The sequence below is a fragment of the Haliotis rubra genome, unplaced genomic scaffold (assembly GCF_003918875.1).
Source record: "Haliotis rubra isolate DU_JTF1 unplaced genomic scaffold, ASM391887v1 Scf1406, whole genome shotgun sequence".
Taxonomy (NCBI): Eukaryota; Metazoa; Mollusca; class Gastropoda; order Lepetellida; family Haliotidae; genus Haliotis; species Haliotis rubra.
Window position 1 is genome coordinate 101,162 of NW_025765344.1, and position 22,184 is coordinate 123,345.

The 22,184-nt window shown below is 39.9% G+C and overlaps 1 protein-coding gene across 1 annotated transcript; it reads right to left on the bottom strand.

The window, feature by feature from the left end:
* Positions 1–1,601: 1,601 nt before the first annotated feature.
* On the bottom strand, positions 1,602–21,829 carry LOC124268947. The gene is made up of 2 exons (XM_046703972.1): positions 21,133–21,829; positions 1,602–2,479 (listed from the first exon to the last, which is right to left on the bottom strand). The coding sequence occupies exons 1-2, from the start codon at positions 21,170–21,172 to the stop codon at positions 1,602–1,604; spliced, it is 918 nt and encodes a 305-aa protein (XP_046559928.1). The 5' UTR covers positions 21,173–21,829.
* Positions 21,830–22,184: the final 355 nt, after the last annotated feature.

A 22,184-nucleotide genomic window follows, 5' to 3' on the forward strand; every position in this document is an offset into this window, starting at 1 on the left:
GACGTCCTTCCTTGTGCTAACACGAGATATGAGTTATTGATGTCCTTCCTGGTGCTAACATGGAACATGACTTATTGATGTCCTTCCTTGTGTTAACATGGAAGATGACTTATTGATGTCCTTCCTTGTGCTAACACGAGATATGGCTTATTGATGTTCTTCCTGGTGCTAACATGGAACATGACTTATTGATGTCCTTCCTTGTGCTAACACGAGATATGACTTATTGATGTCCTTCCTTGTGCTAACACGAGATATGACTTATTGATGTCCTTCCTTGTGCTAACATGGAACATGACTTATTGATGTCCTTCCTTGTGTTAACATGGTACATGACTTATTGATGTCCTTCCTTGTGCTAACACGAGATATGACTTATTGATGTCCTTCCTTGTGCTAACACGAGATATGACTTATTGATGTCCTTCCTTGTGCTAACACGAGATATGACTTATTGATGTTCTTCCTTGTGCTAACATGGAACATGACTTATTGATGTCCTTCCTTGTGCTAACACGAGATATGACTTATTGATGTCCTTCCTTGTGCTTACACGAGATATGACTTATTGATGTCCTTCCTTGTGCTAACACGAGATATGACTTATTGATGTCCTTCCTTGTGCTAACACGAGATATGACTTATTGATGTTCTTCCTGGTGCTAACATGGAGCATGACTTACAATTTTACAAAGATTACAATTTTACAAAGAAACGTGTGTATACCGCATACCGTCTGAATATTGTGATGTATTGTAACTCAGTTATGGTGCAGTCTACACACATGAGGCCCTGGGCTCGGAGGGGTAGCTGAAGAACATACAGATCATAACGGACCTGATACAACATTTCTCAAGGACGAAAGAAAACACGTTGCTTCCGAAAAACGGAATTTAACTATTCCCTCTTTTCTTCATCAACTGACTTCAGAAGTATTCGAGGAAGCACCTTTCCCGAGAAAGAATATTCTAACGAACACATTCGGAGCATTGACATTGCATGAAATTCGCTGATTCCACGGTTTGAAAGACGGTGGTGCATAATCATGAACCACCGATCTGGTAGCTGTATGTATGAACTCCACCTATATGTTTGTTTCAGTATAAGGCACAGTGTGTGATGTGTCCAATAAGACGTGAAATAACAATGTGTGTCTAATGTCGCTACAAGGCACCACAATAACACAACGCAGTATCATCATCAATATCATGTGAGTTACTACATCCCGATCCAGGAGGGTGGGAAGAAGTCTGTGTAATTGGCCGAGAAGTGTCTCCTGAGTGGAGTCTTCTCGAGGGCTGGCCACTGATAGTACACAACCTCTCCCCCCGCCAGGAACCCCGCCCACCAACTGAACGACCCCACAGTAGTCAAACTGTGGTCACAGCTCACCAACACCGCCATGTCAACGTCAAACGTGTTCCCTTCCACGTAAAAAATGTCATCGCCAACAAAATGCTTTTTGGTCCACGTCATATCATTCGAACACACAATGAACAACGTGTTGGGGTATTTTCTCGGTAATATTGAGAGGCATTTCCTAAGTATTCTGGCGTTGCAACCGCATAACCAAATTTATGTTTAACCATATCGCCCCTGTCTCACATGGACGCCCACCAACACGGGCGGGTGTCCTTCACAGTCACATTCCGTTTATGGAACGTGTTTATAGCACCGTTTATAATGCCCATTGCTTTGTCATTGATTTCCTTCTTGAAGGTGAATTGTTTCTTGATTGAGTCCCGAACATGCTCGAAGTACTTGTAGGATTGTAAATAGCTTCCTACACATATGTTTTGTCTTCCGGAAATGTTCATGAGGCGCTCGTCGAACGTACAGTCCGCCCTAGAACCCATCCCCCTCGTTCCCCTGATCACACAATCAAAGTCATCCACTGTTTGAGCATTTAGTTTGAAATATTTGGTCAGACTTAACTTCTTATCAACAATCAGACTTCTGTTATTAGCAGCTGCTATCCCATATGACGATGCATACAGAAACAGAATATTACCGAGTCTCCCAATGGGTCTACAACACAGGAAGTTCTTCTTCTGTATGTACTCGTTCCTGAATGGGTTTTTACATACTATAGGTTTTGGTTTTGGAGGTGCAGTGGTCAATACTGGTCGTGGTGTTGTGGTCGTAGTACCCTTCTTGCTGAGAGCTGCCAATGTAGTGAGTATATTTTTTGGAGAGGTTGTTATGATGCTGTGTCTGACTGGTTGGGTTGTTGTTGTCTGCACTTTAGGTGGAGTTGATGCAGTTGTTGATGCTTGTCGTGGAGAAGATGCTCGAGAGTCCGTTGTTGTCCAGAGGAAATGCCCTGTAGTATTGTGACTCTCGTTTAGCATAGCAGCAGAGGGTTGATAAAGGTTCGACAGTGAGCTGTTGACAAATATGTGGTAGACTTGAAGCTCGTTTCGCCACTGGTAAGCCATGAGGATCGTGAAGACAGCAAACACAATCAGTACCAGGAAATCTGAAACAGAAACAAGAAAATGAAGTACCACTTCCTCATGCCCATGCTTGATAAGTAATAGTAATAGTAATAGTCCGCTTATATGGCGCTCATATCCAGGCACATTGCCTGCTCACGGGGATCATACAGCCATGCTGCCTGTTAGGCGGAATGAACTTAACACTCACATTGCCAGCACATCCTCACGGGTACCCATTTTACAGCTGGGTGAACTGAGACAATGTGGATCTAAGTATCTTGTCTAAGGATACTACGCAAATATGCCCACCTCGGGACATCTGTAAATAACAGTGATGCTGTGCTGTGCTGTAGGCCAATGGTTACAGGCCGGGAAAGCCACATTTCCGAAACAGATAGCCTAAATAGATGTGTCTCTCCCGGCAATAGTTACGGTTGCGTGAACACGGAATGTGGCTCTCCCGGCTATGCTGTCAAAACATGCTTAGTGATTTAAACGCGTTACCGTATTTAACAAAACAAAACACGTTTCGTCATAAGTTTATTACGAGCGTCAATGGTTCTGTATTTCTTTCTTCGTGAAGGTGCTGTCCACTGCCCAGAAAGTCTCTCTGTGAGAGACTGCTCACTCTGAAATAGCTTTACTATCTCGTAAATGTTAGGGTGGCACTTCTGGACAAGTCTCTTTACCTTATTGTGCCATACTTTTAGGTTATTGTTAGATTAATCTTAATCTAGGGACAGTCTTTTTCGGGTATTGCGATGTCATTGAACGTACTCATTTTAAATTCCTTAAATTAGCTACCGGTCTTAGATATAACATCCCGAACTTTATCGTTTATGGAGAACATGGAAGACAACCTATTCAGCTCCAAATCTCTAAACGATTAATTACTTATTGGTGCAAATTGAAATTTTCTCATCCAAACAATAAAATAGCAGCTTTCATTCTAGATTATATTATGGATGATGCTTCCTGGCTAAATCATGTGAAACATATATTTTGTAAATGCGGCTGTATTTGTAAACCCCTTTCATTATACTCAATCCTGGATCATATCAAAATCTGAATCAATCCTGAAAGACCAGTTTTTACAATCGTGGACCAGTGAAATGAAAAATTCATCTAAAGGACAATATTATAAGATTTTTGAAAAAACTCACCTTCACTCGACAAATACTTATTGCTATCTGAAAATATTTGGAAACCAGGTTACCTGTTCTATATTTTAAAACATCTAACCCTAAATTGCCAATAGAAAGTGGGAGATGGACGAATCTCGCATGAAAAGAAAGAGTATGTAACCTTTGTAACTCGCAGTTAACTGGGGATGAATTCCATTATATCTTTACATGTTCATATTTTAGCCAACAACGCATCTCTCGCCTAGAAGATAGCTCTTGTTTCTTCCCTAATCTCTCTACATATAAATAATTGATGTCAAGTACTAACATTTCAACAAACACCTATCTAAACTTATCAAATGTACGTGTTCTAGTTTTCAGTAATCATTGCGTATATTCCCCTGTCACCTTCTTGTATACTTTGTATATTCTGCATTATGTACTCATGTACCACCGGAGGTGGTTCCATTTTGAGTAATAAACTCTAGTGAAGAAGCTAAACACCACGCTTGAGAGTAAGAAAGATTATTAGTTTCTTGTGAAAACAATATTATACATGGGGACTCTCTTTTACCGGTTACGGTAATCCATTAATTAATTAATCTATTGGAAATGTGGCTTTACCGGCTACAGCCATGTAATTGAAATGTGGCCTTCCCGGCAATAGTCATTTTTTGAAATGTGGCTTTCCCGGCCTGACACTAGGCTAATTACCTATGTCATACTTAATAATAGCGTAACTGGATTGCCGTGTTTGCCAGGTATTGATTACGAATGTTGCTATGGCTATTCTACTACCGCTGTTATTGATTCAGGATTTCAAGGAAGCGTGTTTTGACCCTGACAACGACTCGATCACATGGCTCCTTCATTGTCTTAGTCTGTAGTTTGTTTCTGAGACACACGTTTACTGATACCAATATACGTATCTGAATGAATGAGTGAGTGAGTGAGTTTTTAGGTTTACGCCGCTTTTAGCAATATTCCAGCAATATCACGGCAGGGGAAACCAGAAATGGACTTCACACATTGTATCCATGTGGGGACTCAAACCCGGGTCTTCGGCGTGACAAGCGAACGCTTTAACCACTACGCTACCCCACCGTCCCCGAATGAATGAATGAATGAATGAATGAATGTTTTCTATTTCCACCAATGGTTTGGAGAGTTACACATCCAGTTATGTATATATGTTACAGCAAAACAGATATTTGTGAAAAAATACAAAGTTCAATAATATTTGAAACACATTCATCGAGCCAGTGTAGACCCGAGTTAAAGTAAGTCCCCTTAAATCTACCATGGTAGGCACAGTCACGTGTGATAATGCTGACAATGTTGGTAGTAGTGTACCCGACCGGGACCGGAAGTACGTTGCTCTAATAATGATATCACTCACTCACTCACTCAGCGATGTGTTTCCTAGTGCTGTAGCTTCATTTAGTAGTAAGGTCCATTATATGGTGGCAGCTGTATACAGCAGGATTGATTCTTTTGCTGCCAAAATCAATACGTGGAACCATTACCCGGATACACGTTGATGGCGTGAGAACACGTGACCAGTTGTCACACAGGAGGCTTGTTTTACAGACAAACTGTATATTGACAGAGGAACCTGACTGCTTGAAGAAACTCGTGTCTCGTGTCTAAAGTACTGTCTAGTAATGACGCAGCTTGTTGAGCAAACTGGAATGTTTGTTAGTTGCCATGGTAGCAGTGTATAGTACGAGTATGGCACACTCTGAACTAATCACTGATACACACTGTAAGAATTACTTAAAGGAGACACACACTGTAAGAATTACTTAAAGGAGACACACACTGTAAGAAGTACTTAAAGGAGACGCACACTGTAAGAATTACTAAAAGGAGACACACACTGTAAGAAGTACCTAAAGGAGATACACACTGTAAGAATTACTGAAAGGAGACACACATTGTAAGACTTACTTAAAGGAGACACACTGTTAGAAGTACTTAAAGGAGACACACACTGTAAGAATTACTTAAAGGAGACACTGCGCTAATCAGTTGAAGGAAACAACCACCATTGTAATCAGTTGAGAGGAAACAAACAACATTGTTATCAGTTGAAGGAAACAACCACCATTGTTATCAGTTGAAGGAAACAAACAACATTGTTATCAGTTGAAGGAAACAAACAATATTGTTATCAGTTGAAGGAAACAAGCAATATTGTTATCAGTTGAAGGAAACAAATATTTTTGTTATCAGTTGAAGGAAACAAACAATATTGTAATCAGTATTAGGAAGCAAACACTATTGTTATCAGTAGAAGGAAACAAACACTATTGTTATCAGTAGAAAGAAACAAGCACTATTGAAATCAGTAGAAGGAAACAAACACTATTGTTATCAGTAGAAGGAAACAAACACTATTGTAATCAGTTGAAGGAAACAAACAAGATCAGTATTAGGAAGCAATCACTATTGTAATCAGTAGAAGGAAACAAACAATATTGTTATCAGTAGAAGGAAACAAACACTATTGTAATCAGTAGAAGGAAACAAACACTATTGCTATCAGTAGAGGGAAACAAACAACATTGTTATCAGTTGAAGGAAACAACCACCATTGTTATCAGTTGAAGGAAACAAACAACATTGTTATCAGTTGAAGGAAACAAACAATATTGTTATCAGTTGAAGGAAACAAGCAATATTGTTATCAGTTGAAGGAAACAAATACTATTGTTATCAGTTGAAGGAAACAAACAATATTGTAATCAGTATTAGGAAGCAAACACTATTGTTATCAGTAGAAGGAAACAAACACTATTGTTATCAGTAGAAGGAAACAAGCACTATTGAAATCAGTAGAAGGAAACAAACACTATTGTTATCAGTAGAAGGAAACAAACACTATTGTAATCAGTTGAAGGAAACAAACAAGATCAGTATTAGGAAGCAATCACTATTGTAATCAGTAGAAGGAAACAAACAATATTGTTATCAGTAGAAGGAAACAAACACTATTGTTATCAGTAGAAGGAAACAAACAATATTGTTACAGTTGAAGGAAACAAACACTATTGTTATCAGTAGAAGGAAACAAGCACTATTGAAATCAGTAGAAGGAAACAAACACTATTGTTATCAGTAGAAGGAAACAAACACTATTGTTATCAGTTGAAGGAAACAAACAAGATCAGTATTAGGAAGCAATCACTATTGTAATCAGTAGAAGGAAACAAACAATATTGTTATCAGTAGAAGGAAACAAACACTATTGTAATCAGTAGAAGGAAACAAACACTATTGCACTCAGTAGAGGGAAACAAACAACATTGTTATCAGTTGAAGGAAACAACCACCATTGTTATCAGTTGAAGGAAACAAACAACATTGTTATCAGTTGAAGGAAACAAACAATATTGTTATCAGTTGAAGGAAACAAGCAATATTGTTATCAGTTGAAGGAAACAAATACTATTGTTATCAGTTGAAGGAAACAAACAATATTGTAATCAGTATTAGGAAGCAAACACTATTGTTATCAGTAGAAGGAAACAAACACTATTGTTATCAGTAGAAGGAAACAAGCACTATTGAAATCAGTAGAAGGAAACAAACACTATTGTTATCAGTAGAAGGAAACAAACACTATTGTAATCAGTTGAAGGAAACAAACAAGATCAGTATTAGGAAGCAATCACTATTGTAATCAGTAGAAGGAAACAAACAATATTGTTATCAGTAGAAGGAAACAAACACTATTGTTATCAGTAGAAGGAAACAAACAATATTGTTACAGTTGAAGGAAACAAACACTATTGTTATCAGTAGAAGGAAACAAGCACTATTGAAATCAGTAGAAGGAAACAAACACTATTGTTATCAGTAGAAGGAAACAAACACTATTGTAATCAGTTGAAGGAAACAAACAAGATCAGTATTAGGAAGCAATCACTATTGTAATCAGTAGAAGGAAACAAACAATATTGTTATCAGTAGAAGGAAACAAACACTATTGTAATCAGTAGAAGGAAACAAACACTATTGCACTCAGTAGAGGGAAACAAACAACATTGTTATCAGTTGAAGGAAACAACCACCATTGTTATCAGTTGAAGGAAACAAACAACATTGTTATCAGTTGAAGGAAACAAACAATATTGTTATCAGTTGAAGGAAACAAGCAATATTGTTATCAGTTGAAGGAAACAAATACTATTGTTATCAGTTGAAGGAAACAAACAATATTGTAATCAGTATTAGGAAGCAAACACTATTGTTATCAGTAGAAGGAAACAAACACTATTGTTATCAGTAGAAGGAAACAAGCACTATTGAAATCAGTAGAAGGAAACAAACACTATTGTTATCAGTAGAAGGAAACAAACACTATTGTAATCAGTTGAAGGAAACAAACAAGATCAGTATTAGGAAGCAATCACTATTGTAATCAGTAGAAGGAAACAAACAATATTGTTATCAGTAGAAGGAAACAAACACTATTGTTATCAGTAGAAGGAAACAAACAATATTGTTACAGTTGAAGGAAACAAACACTATTGTTATCAGTTGAAGGAAACAAACACTATTGTTATCAGTTGAAGGAAACAAACAATATTGTAATCAGTAGAAGGAAACAAACACTATTGTTATCAGTTGAGAGGAAACAAATACTATTGTTATCAGTAGAAGGAAACAAACACTATTGTTATCAGTTGAAGGAAACAAACAATATTGTTATCAGTTGAAGGAAACAAACACTATTGTTATCAGTAGAAGGAAACAAGCAATAGTGTTATCAGTTGAAGGAAACAGACACTATTGTTATCAGTTGAAGGAAACAAACGCTATTTCTATCATGTGTTCTGCGCTGATGGTAAGCGGATCCTGCATGCACGGGTGTGTCATGTATCACAAAACAGCATGTCCCAGCATGCTGTTCCCATACACATATGCCAGGTAGGTTACCTTACCGCCTGTGATGCCAAAACACATGTCTAACATCCAAACATTAAAGTAAGTACGTTTTACCACTCCTGCTAGTCCATGACATCCTGCAGCGTAGCGCCGCTTAGCTATGCCCTGATCCGCTACGGTAGATGACAATTCCACATTCACCTTGACGATAGTCCTTCTATTTGTAAACACTTTTCAATGAGATTAACAAGTAACACATGTCATGACATCTGCACACCAAGCTAGTATCATACACGCATATTGCATCTACTCCTGCTAGAAGTTAGCCTGATTTACGACGGTTGACCACACTTCATCATCTTGGTTTTGTGCTGAAAACGTGCCGAGTTTATTGCAATAGTCACTGAAACACAACATCTTAGTAATTCCCATGAAGCAGTTACTGCGAATCATTGGAAAACTCTATCAGTAATTCCCACGAAGCAATTACTCACAGTCATTGCAACACCCTATCTTAGTACTTCCCACGAAGCAATTACTGGAAAAAAATTGGAACACCTTATCAGTAATTTCCACGAAGCAATTACTCACAGTCATTGCAACACCCTATCTTAGTACTTCCCACGAAGCAATTACTGCTAATCATTGGAACACCATATCAGTAATTCCCTCGAAGCAATTACTCACAGTCATTGCAACAACCTATCTTAGTACTTCCCACGAAGCAATTACTGCCAATCATTGGAACACCATATCAGTAATTCCCTCGAAGCAATTACTCACAGTCATTGCAACAACCTATCTTAGTACTTCCCACGAAGCAATTACTGCCAATCATTGGAACACCATATCAGTAATTCCCACGAAGCAATTACTCACAGTCATTGCAACACCCTATCTTAGTACTTCCCACAAAGCATTTACTGCAAAAAAATTGGAACACCCATATCAGTAATTCCCACGAAGCAATTACTTACAGTCATTGCAACACCCTATCTTGGTACTTCCCACGAAGCAATTACTGCAAAAAAATTGGAACACCCATATCAGTAATTCCCACGAAGCAATTACTCACAGTCATTGTAACACCCTATCTTAGTACTTCCCACGAAGCAATTACTACAAAAAAATTGGAACACCATATCAGTAATTCCACGAAGCAATTACTACTCACAGTCATTGCAACACCCTATCTTAGTACTTCCCACGAAGCAATTACTGGAAAAAAATTGGAACACCATATCAGTAATTCCCACGAAGCAATTACTCACAGTCATTGCAACAGCCTACGATGTAACGAGTTTTTAGTCTGCCAGTGTTAACATTCATATTCACTAACATGTAAACTGTGCATTGTATACTCGCACACAATTTTATTGACTGACCCTAACGACATGCACCGGAATATCACGGTTGCTTCAGGATATAATCAGTTTAATAGTGACCCATTACCTGTGAGAACAAACATGTCTTTACGACCTCTGATGACGCTTATCGCGTACTTCAACAAATGCTACTCACACTTTGCTAAGGATTTCAAAAATCACAACTTTACTTAAATGTAAATTTATAATTTGAAATTGTATCCATTTGAAATTGGATAGATAAAGATATAGTAACCCCTCCTTAGGCAAACAGTCGCTTTAATCTAACCTTATGCACTTGATACATGAGTAACCATAAAAATGGTTTCCATGGCACTAATCAACCATTTTGCAAATCATGGAACGAATCATTGTCAAGTACACAACACCTGTCAATAGCAGGTATGGGTTCCACAAAACGAAATGACAAACTGAAACCTAGCTTACAATAAGCTTAGATATTAAACCAAATATGACCCCACATCATAGTTTTCTGTTGAATCCCTGATTTGATCCTTAGCAAAGTGTGAATAGTATAGCTTATGGTCGCTTGACGGTTAAGGGCCCTGTTTCAGATGTATGTCAGGCTTAACATCAAATACAGTCGAACACTGTAGGATCTTTAATATTACTGTTTCTTAGTGAGTTGATAGAAACATATAGCTTATGTGTGAACAGTTAGCGGGGCCTGTTGGAGGGGTGTGTGTTTCTTTGTGTGCATGCGTGTGTGCATGTGTGTGTTTGGCTTTGAGGACATTTGGAAGCTTTACCGACCTGATTACAGTAACTTCTGTACTGAAGTCAACATGAAAGTATTCCATTGTGCCTGGGCATGTCTCACTAGTTTGCCGGAATGATGATCAATAGTTGCTATCATTATTGAGTTTGTGGAGATAGTGAGATCGCTGCAGGCATTATTGTAATCAGAAATTCTAAATCTAAATCTTCAATATTTTAGTCCTTATCCACAGAGCCGATCGAAATAGTATACATTGCTGTGAATATGGTTATTGTGGTATCATTAAAGTATCATTAAACTCAGGATAATAGCAGGTGACTTGGCACACCCAGCACTATCTGATTGCAAGAAGGATCCTCGGGCTATGTTGAGTAGCAGGGAGCACTTACATCTCCTTGTAAAAGTCCAGGAATTCAGTGCAGCGGCAGCTGTTTACTCGTCGCTTTCTGAATACATTATCCACTGTAGAGTTCGTGCATCTACCCGTATATCTGCTGAACGCCATTCTAACATGCACTTTCTACCCGTATGTCAGCTTGGTGATGTTTTAGTGCGCAATATCTACCCGTATGTCAGCTAGGTGATGTTTTAGTGTGCAATATCTACCCCTTATGTCAGCAAGGCCATGTGTTAGTATACAACATATACCCGTATATCAGCAAGGCCTTGTGTTAGTATCAATATCTACCCGTATTTCAGCTAGGCGATGTGTTAGTATACAATATATACCCGTATGTCAGCTAGGTGATGTTTTAGTATACAATATCTACCCGTATGTCAGCAAGGTGATGTTTTAGTGTGCAATATCTACCCGTATGTCAGCAAGGTGATGTTTTAGTGTGCAATATCTACCCGTATGTCAGCAAGGCGATGTTTTTAGCATGCAAAATCTTTCCGTATGTCAGCAAGGCGATGTATTAGTATGCAATATCTACCCGTATGTCAGCTAGACGATGTGTTAGTATGCAATATCTACCCGTATATCAGCTAAATGATATATGCCTTGTGGTAATTCAGCGTGGTCGCAAAAACGCCGGGGACGAACCTGCAGAATGTCGTCACCAAAAGTAGAGGTCGAGTATTTTCACCCAATCTACATTGTATATGTTTGAAGTCTGATATACTGTTTTTAATGACATGACTGATAAACTATACTAATATAAAAGAAACATTTTAGAAGTAAAATGTATGCCACAAACGTAAACCAATTCACTGAGCTGACATTCGGCTCTCGTCGTACATTGTGTTTGACATGGAAATGTTATCTCATATTGACGTATTATTCTGTACAAATAATTAACGCTCTCTTTTCACACAAGTTACAGCTGTTACTAAAGCTCGATCGGCATCGGTTAATGTTCATAAGTAGCAGCAGGAATCAGTCGTTACCGAGTATACACAATGTTGCACAGGCGAAACATGATGTAGATTGACGTAGGATATTGTCAGGTCGTTGATTGAAACATCACGCCAGCTGTCACTAAACTGATTTTTCAAACCCACACAGAATTTTGGGTTATTTTGTGTAAATATATACATCAATTCTGCTTTGAATCATGATAGAGTAGGTCCATGGTGTGTATCATGATACAGTAGGTCCATGGTGTGTATCATGATACAGTAGGTCCATGGTACCTGATAGAGTAGATACAACCTTGTCGGTATAACCCTTTATAGAGCCAGGTCGCTGTAACCCTTTCTACACCCAGGTCGGTGTAACCCTCTGTACAGCCAGGTCGCTGTAACCCTTTCTACACCCAGGTCGGTGTAACCCTCTGTATAGCCAGGTCGCTGTAACAATCTGTACACCTAGGTCGCTGTAACCGTCTGTACAGCCAGGTTGCTGTAACCCTTTGTACAGCCAAGTCGGTGTAACCCTCTGTACATGTATAGCCAGTTCGCTGTAACCCACTGTATAGCCAGGTCGCTGTAACCGTCTGTACAGCCAGGTTGCTGTAACCCTTTGTACAGCCAGGTCGGTGTAACCCTCTGTACATGTATAGCCAGTTCGCTGTAACCCACTGTATAGCCAGGTCGCTGTAACCCTCTGTACAGCCTGGTCGCTGTAACCTTATGTACAGCCAAGTCGGTGTAACCCTCTGTACATGTATAGCCAGGTCGCTGTAACCCTCTGTATAGCCAGGTCGCTGTAACCCTCTGTATAGCCAGGTCACTGTAACCCTCTGTACAGCCTGGTTGCTGTAACCCTCTGTACAGCCTGGTCACTGTAACCCTCTGTACAGCCTGGTCGCTGTAACCCTGTGTACAGCCAGGTCGATGTCATCCCCTGTAAAGCCAGGTCGATGTCATCCCCTGTACAGTCAGGTCAATGTAATCCCCTGTACAGCCTGGTCAGTGTAAATGTTTTATGTTATTGCCTACGGTGTAGATGAGGTCTCCCCCGTACAACATCTTGCTGTACCACCCACCGATCTAGTGGTGATAAGCAACATAGTGCCCTCTCCCCTGGGCTAACATGATAGACTGAGGCATTGTGATTCGGTTATTGCAGTTGATTGTTTGTCGGCTGTCCTACATCTGCGATCACATATTATCAGTTATACAGTGTATATTATGAAACAGCTGCCAGATATCATCAGTATTACACATGGCATGTTACAGATATCATTGCGAATACTATCCGGTGTAATTAGTGGCCTCGAGGTCACACAAACCTTCCTCGCTTCCATTATCCAGTATTTTGAGACATGCACTACTGGCAGCTCTGATCTCTTATTACGCAAACATAAACTAGACGATACCCGCGACCTTTTACTTTCACACACATAGGCTACCGGGTACCCGTGTCCCCTTACTTCCACACGCATAAACTACCGGGTACCCACGACCTCTTACTTTCACACACATGAGTGAGTGAGTGAGTGAGTGAGTGAGTGAGTGAGTATACTTTTACGCCGCTTTTAGCAATATTCCAGCAATATCACGACGGGGTACACCAGAAATGGGCTTCACACATTGTGCCCATGTGGGGAATCGAACCCGGGTCTTCTGTGTGACGAGCCAAAGCTTTAACCACTAGGCTACCCCACCGCCCCTTCACACACATGAACTACCGTAGTCTGTCTCACAGTCCCTGCACCTCATTATTTTCCCTAATGCCTAAAATCTAGATATCTCCAGGTTCAGAATCTCAATGGGGCTCATTTTCAATTTAAATGGGTTTATTTGTTACTATCAAAATTATATGTATTCAGAGACTAAGCGTTAGTCTGGAACTACCGGTATCGTTTGATAAATATCCAGACTACCGATGTCGTGATATCCACGAAGACCCGAGTTCGGATTGGTCTTCGCCGACCCTGGGAACGTCAACTGTGGACATTGGATTAGGATTAGGATAGGATATTTATATAGCGCACATATCCAGGCAACTAGTACATGCTCAAGGCGCTGGTATTTTTTCCCTTGATCATTGGATGTCAATCTCAACGGCACATCGTATTATCAATCTCAACTCCCCGGGGAGTATACAACTCTTGCAGCCACTAGGCTTTACCATCATTACGATTCACCCATACCCATTCCCACCTGTGTGGACTGGGACACATAGTCACAGTACTTTGTCCAAGTTTACTGCACTTGCTGTACCCGCAACTAAGTGTTTGCACGTATTCATGTTGCCACCTTCTGGTCATATACCAACGGATTCGTGGATTCTTTTAAGTGCACGGGGTTATGTACTGTACACTAGGGGTTGTGACAACACTGAATGGGCTCGACCCCGACACCTCAATCACGCTGGATCACTAGCCTGGTGCCTAAGACAGCTCGCCCACCATGCCCACCACGCCTTGTATGTCATCGTATTCCAGTAACATAGATCTATGCTGATCATTGAGTTGTCTGGTCCCGACTCGATTATTCACAACCACCGTGATATATCTCAAACGTTCCCGAGGGCAGGTTGAAACAAACCTGCACCATGCAGGTGCGCGCTGACTGTGGACTGCCTCTTCAACCTATCATCTCCTATCATCTCCACAGTCACAGGGTACTGTGGCTTTTTCTTCTAAAAAGCAGTAAGCGCCTGCTTCAGACAGAGCCTACTCTTTATCTCCACACAGAGGATCATGACCGATCCACGGTATTGCTGCACTAAACGTTGGAGTGATCTAAATTCATATTCACTCTGGGCGGTGGGGTAGCCTAGTGGTTAAACTGTTCGCTCGTCACGCCTACAGCCTATGTCTTTCTAACGCTGTTTCTAAGCGAGACACGCCCCTATGCTTAACAGCATCAGCTGCCACCCTTACTGGATTTGTTACGTAATGACAGGGGCCACTCTATTCACCGATTCCCCACTTGGGGAATGTTCGAGTCCATTTCGGTGTCCCCTCGCCGTGATATTGCTGGAGTATTGCTAAAACCGACGTATAACTAAACTGACTCACTCACACTTCTAAAAAACAATATACCATGTACAATGGTTCCGTATTAAGACATACAAAAGAACATGGCCAAAACGGAGGCTATACTATGAGCGACTGTCGTAATTCTAATTTCATTGCACTACGTTCGCGTGGATCTGTCTATGTATTCCTACTCTGACTTTTCTCAGCTGTTTTGAGTCAAATAACTCTTTTTATCACACAATGGATAGCGTTTTCGGCAGGATAAAGCCAACGGATATTTTCGGTATCCGTTGGGGGGTCATATACGGATATAGATGCAAATTAGAGAGGTCATATGCAAAGTTTAGGGACTACTTTCACAGTGTAAACAAACATGGCGTCACGCCCATCTATCGGCGGTCGTGTCCGGATTGACGGCCGTGGTTACGGTACTGTCGGTGCTTTGGTCCAAGAACATTCATGTCTGGTCATGAGAGATGGAGTGGATTACGAAGCGAAGATAGAAATTCATAGGCTTACGAAGCTACCAACACAAGTTACCCGACTGACTGTCAGTGTTAGCGAGCAGACGGCACAGGAATCCAAGTGCAGAATGTCACACGGACATTAAAGTGTATTTGTTGTTCAAAAGGTTAATTGAATGTTTCTGAAGTTCCACAGGAGTTTGTTGTTATTTTTCAAACGTTAGCTAAGATTTGTTGACAACAATACCTGCTTTAACATAAAGACTTATTGGGAACAAGATGACCTAACGCCGTCAATTGAGTGATAAGTAGAATATTGTGTCACCGAGCTAGTGACGTAAAGTGTTACAACGCACATATTTGTCACGTCATAGATATCTGTGCACATTCCTGGAAGGTTAGAATGACATTGTATGATAAATAGGTTACCGGTGTATCATATGCGTGTGTTTGGGGATGGTTAATATCCCGCCAAGGCTGGCTAAATGTTTATTCCTAATGCAGGATATTTACCATTCCAAAACACGCGTGATACCCTATATATACCAAATCAGTGAACGAAGTTTGTCCTACTTTAATTGCACGATCGTCTTTCATATTACCTTGCCAGGCGTCGGTTTAAACAAATAAAGAATGTTTGCTTTATCTCAGTGCGGTCTCACCCTTATAAATCCCCCCGCTATAAACTATACGACACGGCATAAAGAGCAAGCTGATTTGTTTGAGTGACATTCTAGAAGTTGGTGGTGTAGAGATGACAGAACTTTATGGTTGATCAACTTCTTTAGTTTGACAATGGCGACGTTTCGGTATAGATTCTTATACCCTTTTCAAGCATATGAAAAGCCGTATGATTGAAAACGGTATAAAGAGGTTGATCATCCATAAAGTCTAGTCATCTCTAAAGTGCAAGCTCATAGAAGCAATATCATGCCCTGTGTTTACTGACCGGTTTTTGTGATGTAGTAGGCCCTATTCTCAATACAAATATAGGATTTCGTCACCGGGAACTGATACGTATCTGTCACGTTCCGTGGTGGTGTGATCAAACCTGTTTTCAGAGAAGCATGTTCTGTAAATACTACACCGACAGTTAAGGGTGGAATAAAAATGAACTCGAGGACAACACTCGAGGCGGGGAGACTTGCCCATCTTCGCTCTGCGGCTCTGCGGCTTTTCTGATGATGATGATCACCATGATGAGTGAGTGAGTTAATATTTAACGTCACATCGGCAATATCTCAGCCATATCGTGACGAGATCATCATGATGAAACAGTTTATGGTGGTATGCACACTCTGAACATGTTCATTTCTAATGAATTTTACTAAAGAAAAGATGAGTGAGTGAGTTAATATCGGCAATAATGCAGCCATTTCGTGACAAGAGCAATTTATATCAATATTTAAATCAATAAATTTAGAACGCAAAACCTGTCATCTAGAGACAGTAAAATACTAGATTGTCACAGCTCATAATCTAAAACTAGTACGCCATCATAAACATAAATCACTATAGACAACAGTACAATATAAAAACAAGCTATAGTATAGATCACCAGCAAATGAAGGTTGATCACCACACTAGGGACCATGGGGACTTACAGTGCTTTTGCTTCCTGCCTGGACCCTAGTCGATTTATATCGACTCTTCAACAGCTAGCGATTGTAGTCAAATTTAGCCAAAATTAAAATGGTAAAATACTACATTTAAAAAATTCTGGTATATTTAAATTTTCTTTGAATGTTTCGGGACTTACGTACCCTCTAAGGACGACAAGAACAGATGAGAACACACTAAATGTATAAGACGAGTATATGGATGGGAACTTCTTGTTTATTGTATAACACGGCGTTTCTTGGGCTACTTCTTGCCCCTTCTTCGGGTGATTGTATTGAAGTTCCCCATCTCAATCACCTGAAGAAGGGGCAAGAAGTGGCACATGAAACTTGGTTTTCAGGAAACTAGAAATGACTATTTTGGTGGTATAATAATAGCCGGCGACGAAGTTTCAGAAAGAGAATCTGGTGGATTTTGTGACAGTGTTAGGAGCAGCTTAAAATTATGCATTATGGACTAAGATATCAAAAACAAATAATTAATATATTGATGAAAGGCAAGAGTGTTGGGTCTATTATATTCTACTTCTATATGCATTTCACTCGTAAAATATAGATGGGACGTTGTTCCCATTGATAAATATATTATTGATGAATGTAATATGGACCTAAGGGTGATGAAGAATGATCCTGACCCTGAAGGTATTTCGATGAACACAGCGTAACCTTTGAAAGACATTCACATAATAAAGATAGAGTTTATAATTCTAAATATATACTCTTAGAATCGCGTAAAACCCCTTATATGTATATTTACAAAGTTGCTTCGGCAAATAGAAAGGTGAAGGTGACGAAACATGAAAACAAAACAAATCCGTCATCGATTATGCAACTGCGTCACCTACGAGTCTTCAATGGTTATAATATGTTCACCTTTGTATCCAGCTGCTCATATCCTTCGCCATTTTTATTCCTCCATCCAATGAGTGAGTGAGTGAGTTAATATTTAACGTCACATCGGCAATATTGCAGCCATATCGTGACGAAAACAATTTATACTATAAAAGTGAAATGAGAACATTTGACAGTGAAATGGAACCATCCAGTGAAGTAGCGATGGGAACCAGGTAAGCCTTGGCTAACAGACAGTAGGTCAAAACGTTGTAATGTAAATGAAGTCTATCATGAACTATCAGAACTATTATGAAGTTGACAAAAAAAACAATTTCGAGCTAGTAAGAAACTAAACATCAAAAGAGTATTGAAGTTACTAAATAGAAGTGGTGTTTTAAAACCTGTTAGTACACTTGATACCCAAACTCGTTATAATTATATAACGAACTCAACGATAAATGTGATGAATACACAGTGTCACTTAGAAAGTGATAACACGTGCTATATTTCTTAGTAAAGTTGAATTGAGCCCCATCCGGGATTCGAACCCACACCCTCAGAGTCAGGTACCTAATCCCACAAAGTCAGACGCCTAACCCGCTCAGCCACCGCGACTTCCAACACACAATTGTGATGATGATGAAATCTCTCATACAGTTATTGATCGGAGGGTGACAGTTCACTGAACACTGAAGTGTTAAATATACATACATAAATATACACTTGAGTCGAATACGAAACAAACGCGATGCTTAAATCTCAAAACACACATTTAAGATTTAATAAACTTGCTGAAGGCCTCCGTAATTCAATACCTAACTTAAAATATGGTATATGGCGAATTTGGATAAAACCTCTACATGCAAAACTGAAAAATGAGTAATTACATTTGGCATAAAACAACAACATAAGAAGAGAACCAATCACCATTTACTCTTTAATATCGATTTCTTGCTTTGCAACATCCAGCATGGATATAGTTTGTTTCTAAACTATTACATATTTGTGGACTTACGTAAGTTCTTCACTCTGTTCCACACCATTAATAATTGCAAAGGTTAAAGGAAATAATTATAGACCAACTTTTACAAAACTGGTACAGCTCAACAGAACAGACCCAAAGAGGAAGCTGTCAAATATTTTTTTGAGAAAAGCACTTTCACATACCTATATCTACTTGTACACATTCTACATACCTATATCTATCTAGTACACATTCACATACCTATATCTATTTGTACACATTCACATGCCTATATCTACCTGTACACATTCACATACCTATATCTACCTGTACACATTCACATGCCTATATCTACCTGTACACATTCACATACCTATATCTACCTGTACACATTCACATTCCTATATCTACATGTACACATTCACATACCTATATCTACATGTAAATTTTTCCCGTTTTTCTAAATGTGTTTACATTCCTATTATTAAACTAAAAACTTACAACAACCTTCCTAACGGAAACTGGTCGTTCCCACAATGTCCCCACAGAAGAATGAGTGGAATTCGAGAATAAACTGTTTTGTTCTAGTAACTGTGTAGTGTGTAAACTTAGAGCTGAAGAGAGTTGAAACCCGTGAACATCTAAATTGCCAAAGTCCATCGACGTGACCAAATCAGCCATGTCACGCAATGAGGAAATGAATGCAGATGTACCAGATCACCGTTAGTTAATGGTGCGTGCAACTTAGCAACTGACAAAGCCGGCATACTGCGCGTAGTGAAGTACAGTCACACTGGACACTCGAGACGCTGGGTGTACTTTCAGGGTTCAAGTGGTTGTATACACCTGTAGCTGACGATTTGTGTGACAAGTGGTGGAAACAGTGGTTCACTGGAAACATAGGTTCACTGGTTCACGGTCACTCAGTTGGATAGGTAAATTGTACGGTGCAGAAAAACAGCCCGTGTACAGAAATACATAACATGACCTGCATGTACCATGTGACGTATCTGTCTGCGACCTGAGGAGACATTCACATAACCCATCAATGTGAATCCATTCACATGCCAATATATACGAGAACAGAATCACATACCAATATTCACACATTCACATACCAATATCTGCTTATACACGTTCACATTCCAATATCTACTACTACACATTCACATACCAATATCTGCTAGTACACGTTCACATACCCATATCTACTAGTACACATTCACATACCAATATCTACTACTACACATTCACATACCAATATCTGCTAGTACACGTTCACATACCCATATCTACTAGTACACATCCACATACCAATATCTACTAGTACACACTCACATACCAATATCTACTTGTACACATTCACTTACCAATATATACTAGTACACATTCACATACCTATATCTGCTTGTACACATTCATATACCTATATATACCTGTACTCATTCACATACCTATGCCTACTTGTACACATTCACATACCTATATCTACTTGTACACATTCACGTAACTGTACACATTCACATACTTATATCTACATGTACACATTCACATACCTATATCTACATGTACACATTCACATACCTATATCTACCTGTACACATTCACATTCCTATATCTACTTGTACACATTCACATACCTATATCTACCTGTTCACATTCACATACCTATATCTAATCACAAAATTTCACGCACCTTAATCTGCTCAAAATAGTCATAATCACATATCTCCTTGTACGCATTCACATGCCAATGTCTTCTTGTACACATTCACATGCTAATATCTAATCAAAACGTTCACGCACCTAAAGCTGCTCAACATACGCGCAATCTTGTATCTACTTGAACACTACATACTGTATAGACAATAGATAGCACGACACTCATGTAACACTTGACATGTGTCCGTCAAGTAGCCGAAACACTTTGCAAGGTCCCTATAAACCCGTCCACATATAGCTGCATCTCTAAAAGCACATTAATATATCTCTGCATTGACCCTCCTACATTACCGTATCACGTAAAGGTCCAGTCAGATAGAACAAAAACACTCTTTCGCACTTACTCGTAACAAGAGAAGCATATCCTCCCGGAAATCTGAACATTTTGTACACAACCCTTGTACTCCCACCCGATATAAGCATGGAGCGTACCTGGACTCCCCCTGCCTCCCCCTGCCTGCCTCTGCCTCCCCCTGCCTCCCCCTGCCGACACACAACACTGCTTCACAGCACACTCCACGTACTGAAGTGTCAGACTGCAAAAGTGTAGTGACACAATGGCTAGGAACAAGTTGAACAAGGAAATGACTGAACTTACTTCTCAGTGAAACAATCCTGAAGGCTCCCTTCCTTGTCATCTCGCCGACTGAACCCAGTCTCCATGTGGTTGGTCCTAGTTATGGAGCCACAGAGAATTACCTGCGTTGAACAATCAGGCAATCGAATCCTGGCAGCACATATACAGGATCGAGGTATCGACACACATCCACACATATCCCCAGGCGCGGCCATCAACGTGTAAACCAATACCACTGTGGTGTCCACTTGAACAGGTTTCCGGGTGTGCATCTACCTGTAGCGTTCTCGCCTCGGTTAAGAAGTGTGTCCGGGCGGATTATACGGGTTGATATTCGATCTTCGTTGGAAGATGGCCGAGCGTTGTCATGGCATGAATATTGAACTCCCACAAAAGCAATCGATCATGCGTCATTATGTTCAACGACGACATGGGTTTATGCAAGTATGGTTTTGTTTTGCAAGTAGTGTTTGCTGTTCAGAGGACACTACAAAGAACTAGTAGGTCATGTTAGATTCCGCGACCCAGACTAGCGCGTTACCGTACAATAGAGGTCTATTAAACGCGGCGTGTTTCGTGTGGTGGTCAGGGTGGAGGGCGATGAAGAGTCTCGGGTTGGGAGAGTGAGTCGACAGAACAGAACAGAACAGAACTTTATTACGCTCAGGCAGGATACTCGGCATGTGATGGCGGAATGGTTTACATGGAAGATGGTACAGTTTCCATAATGGTATTACAGAATATTCATAGTGGGGTTTTAAAACACGTATTTGTTTAAGTTAAACAATTTGTTAAATTTTACAACACATTGGTTTTTTTAACATAATGGTTTGATATATATATTTTCCGATGATGTTTGAAGAAAGGGTAGAGAAAAATATTAATATGATATTCATTGCCAGCATCAAACGTGTCGCAGAGGTTACACATTCTTCCTTCAGGTTCTCCACGTACATACCTCTATAGGTAAACAATAGCAGGAAGCTCTAAACTACTGGGACTTAGGAGCCAAGGAGACGGGACCATGTCATCAAGACATGACGTACTGTGACACCAGGCGGAGCTGTCGCGAT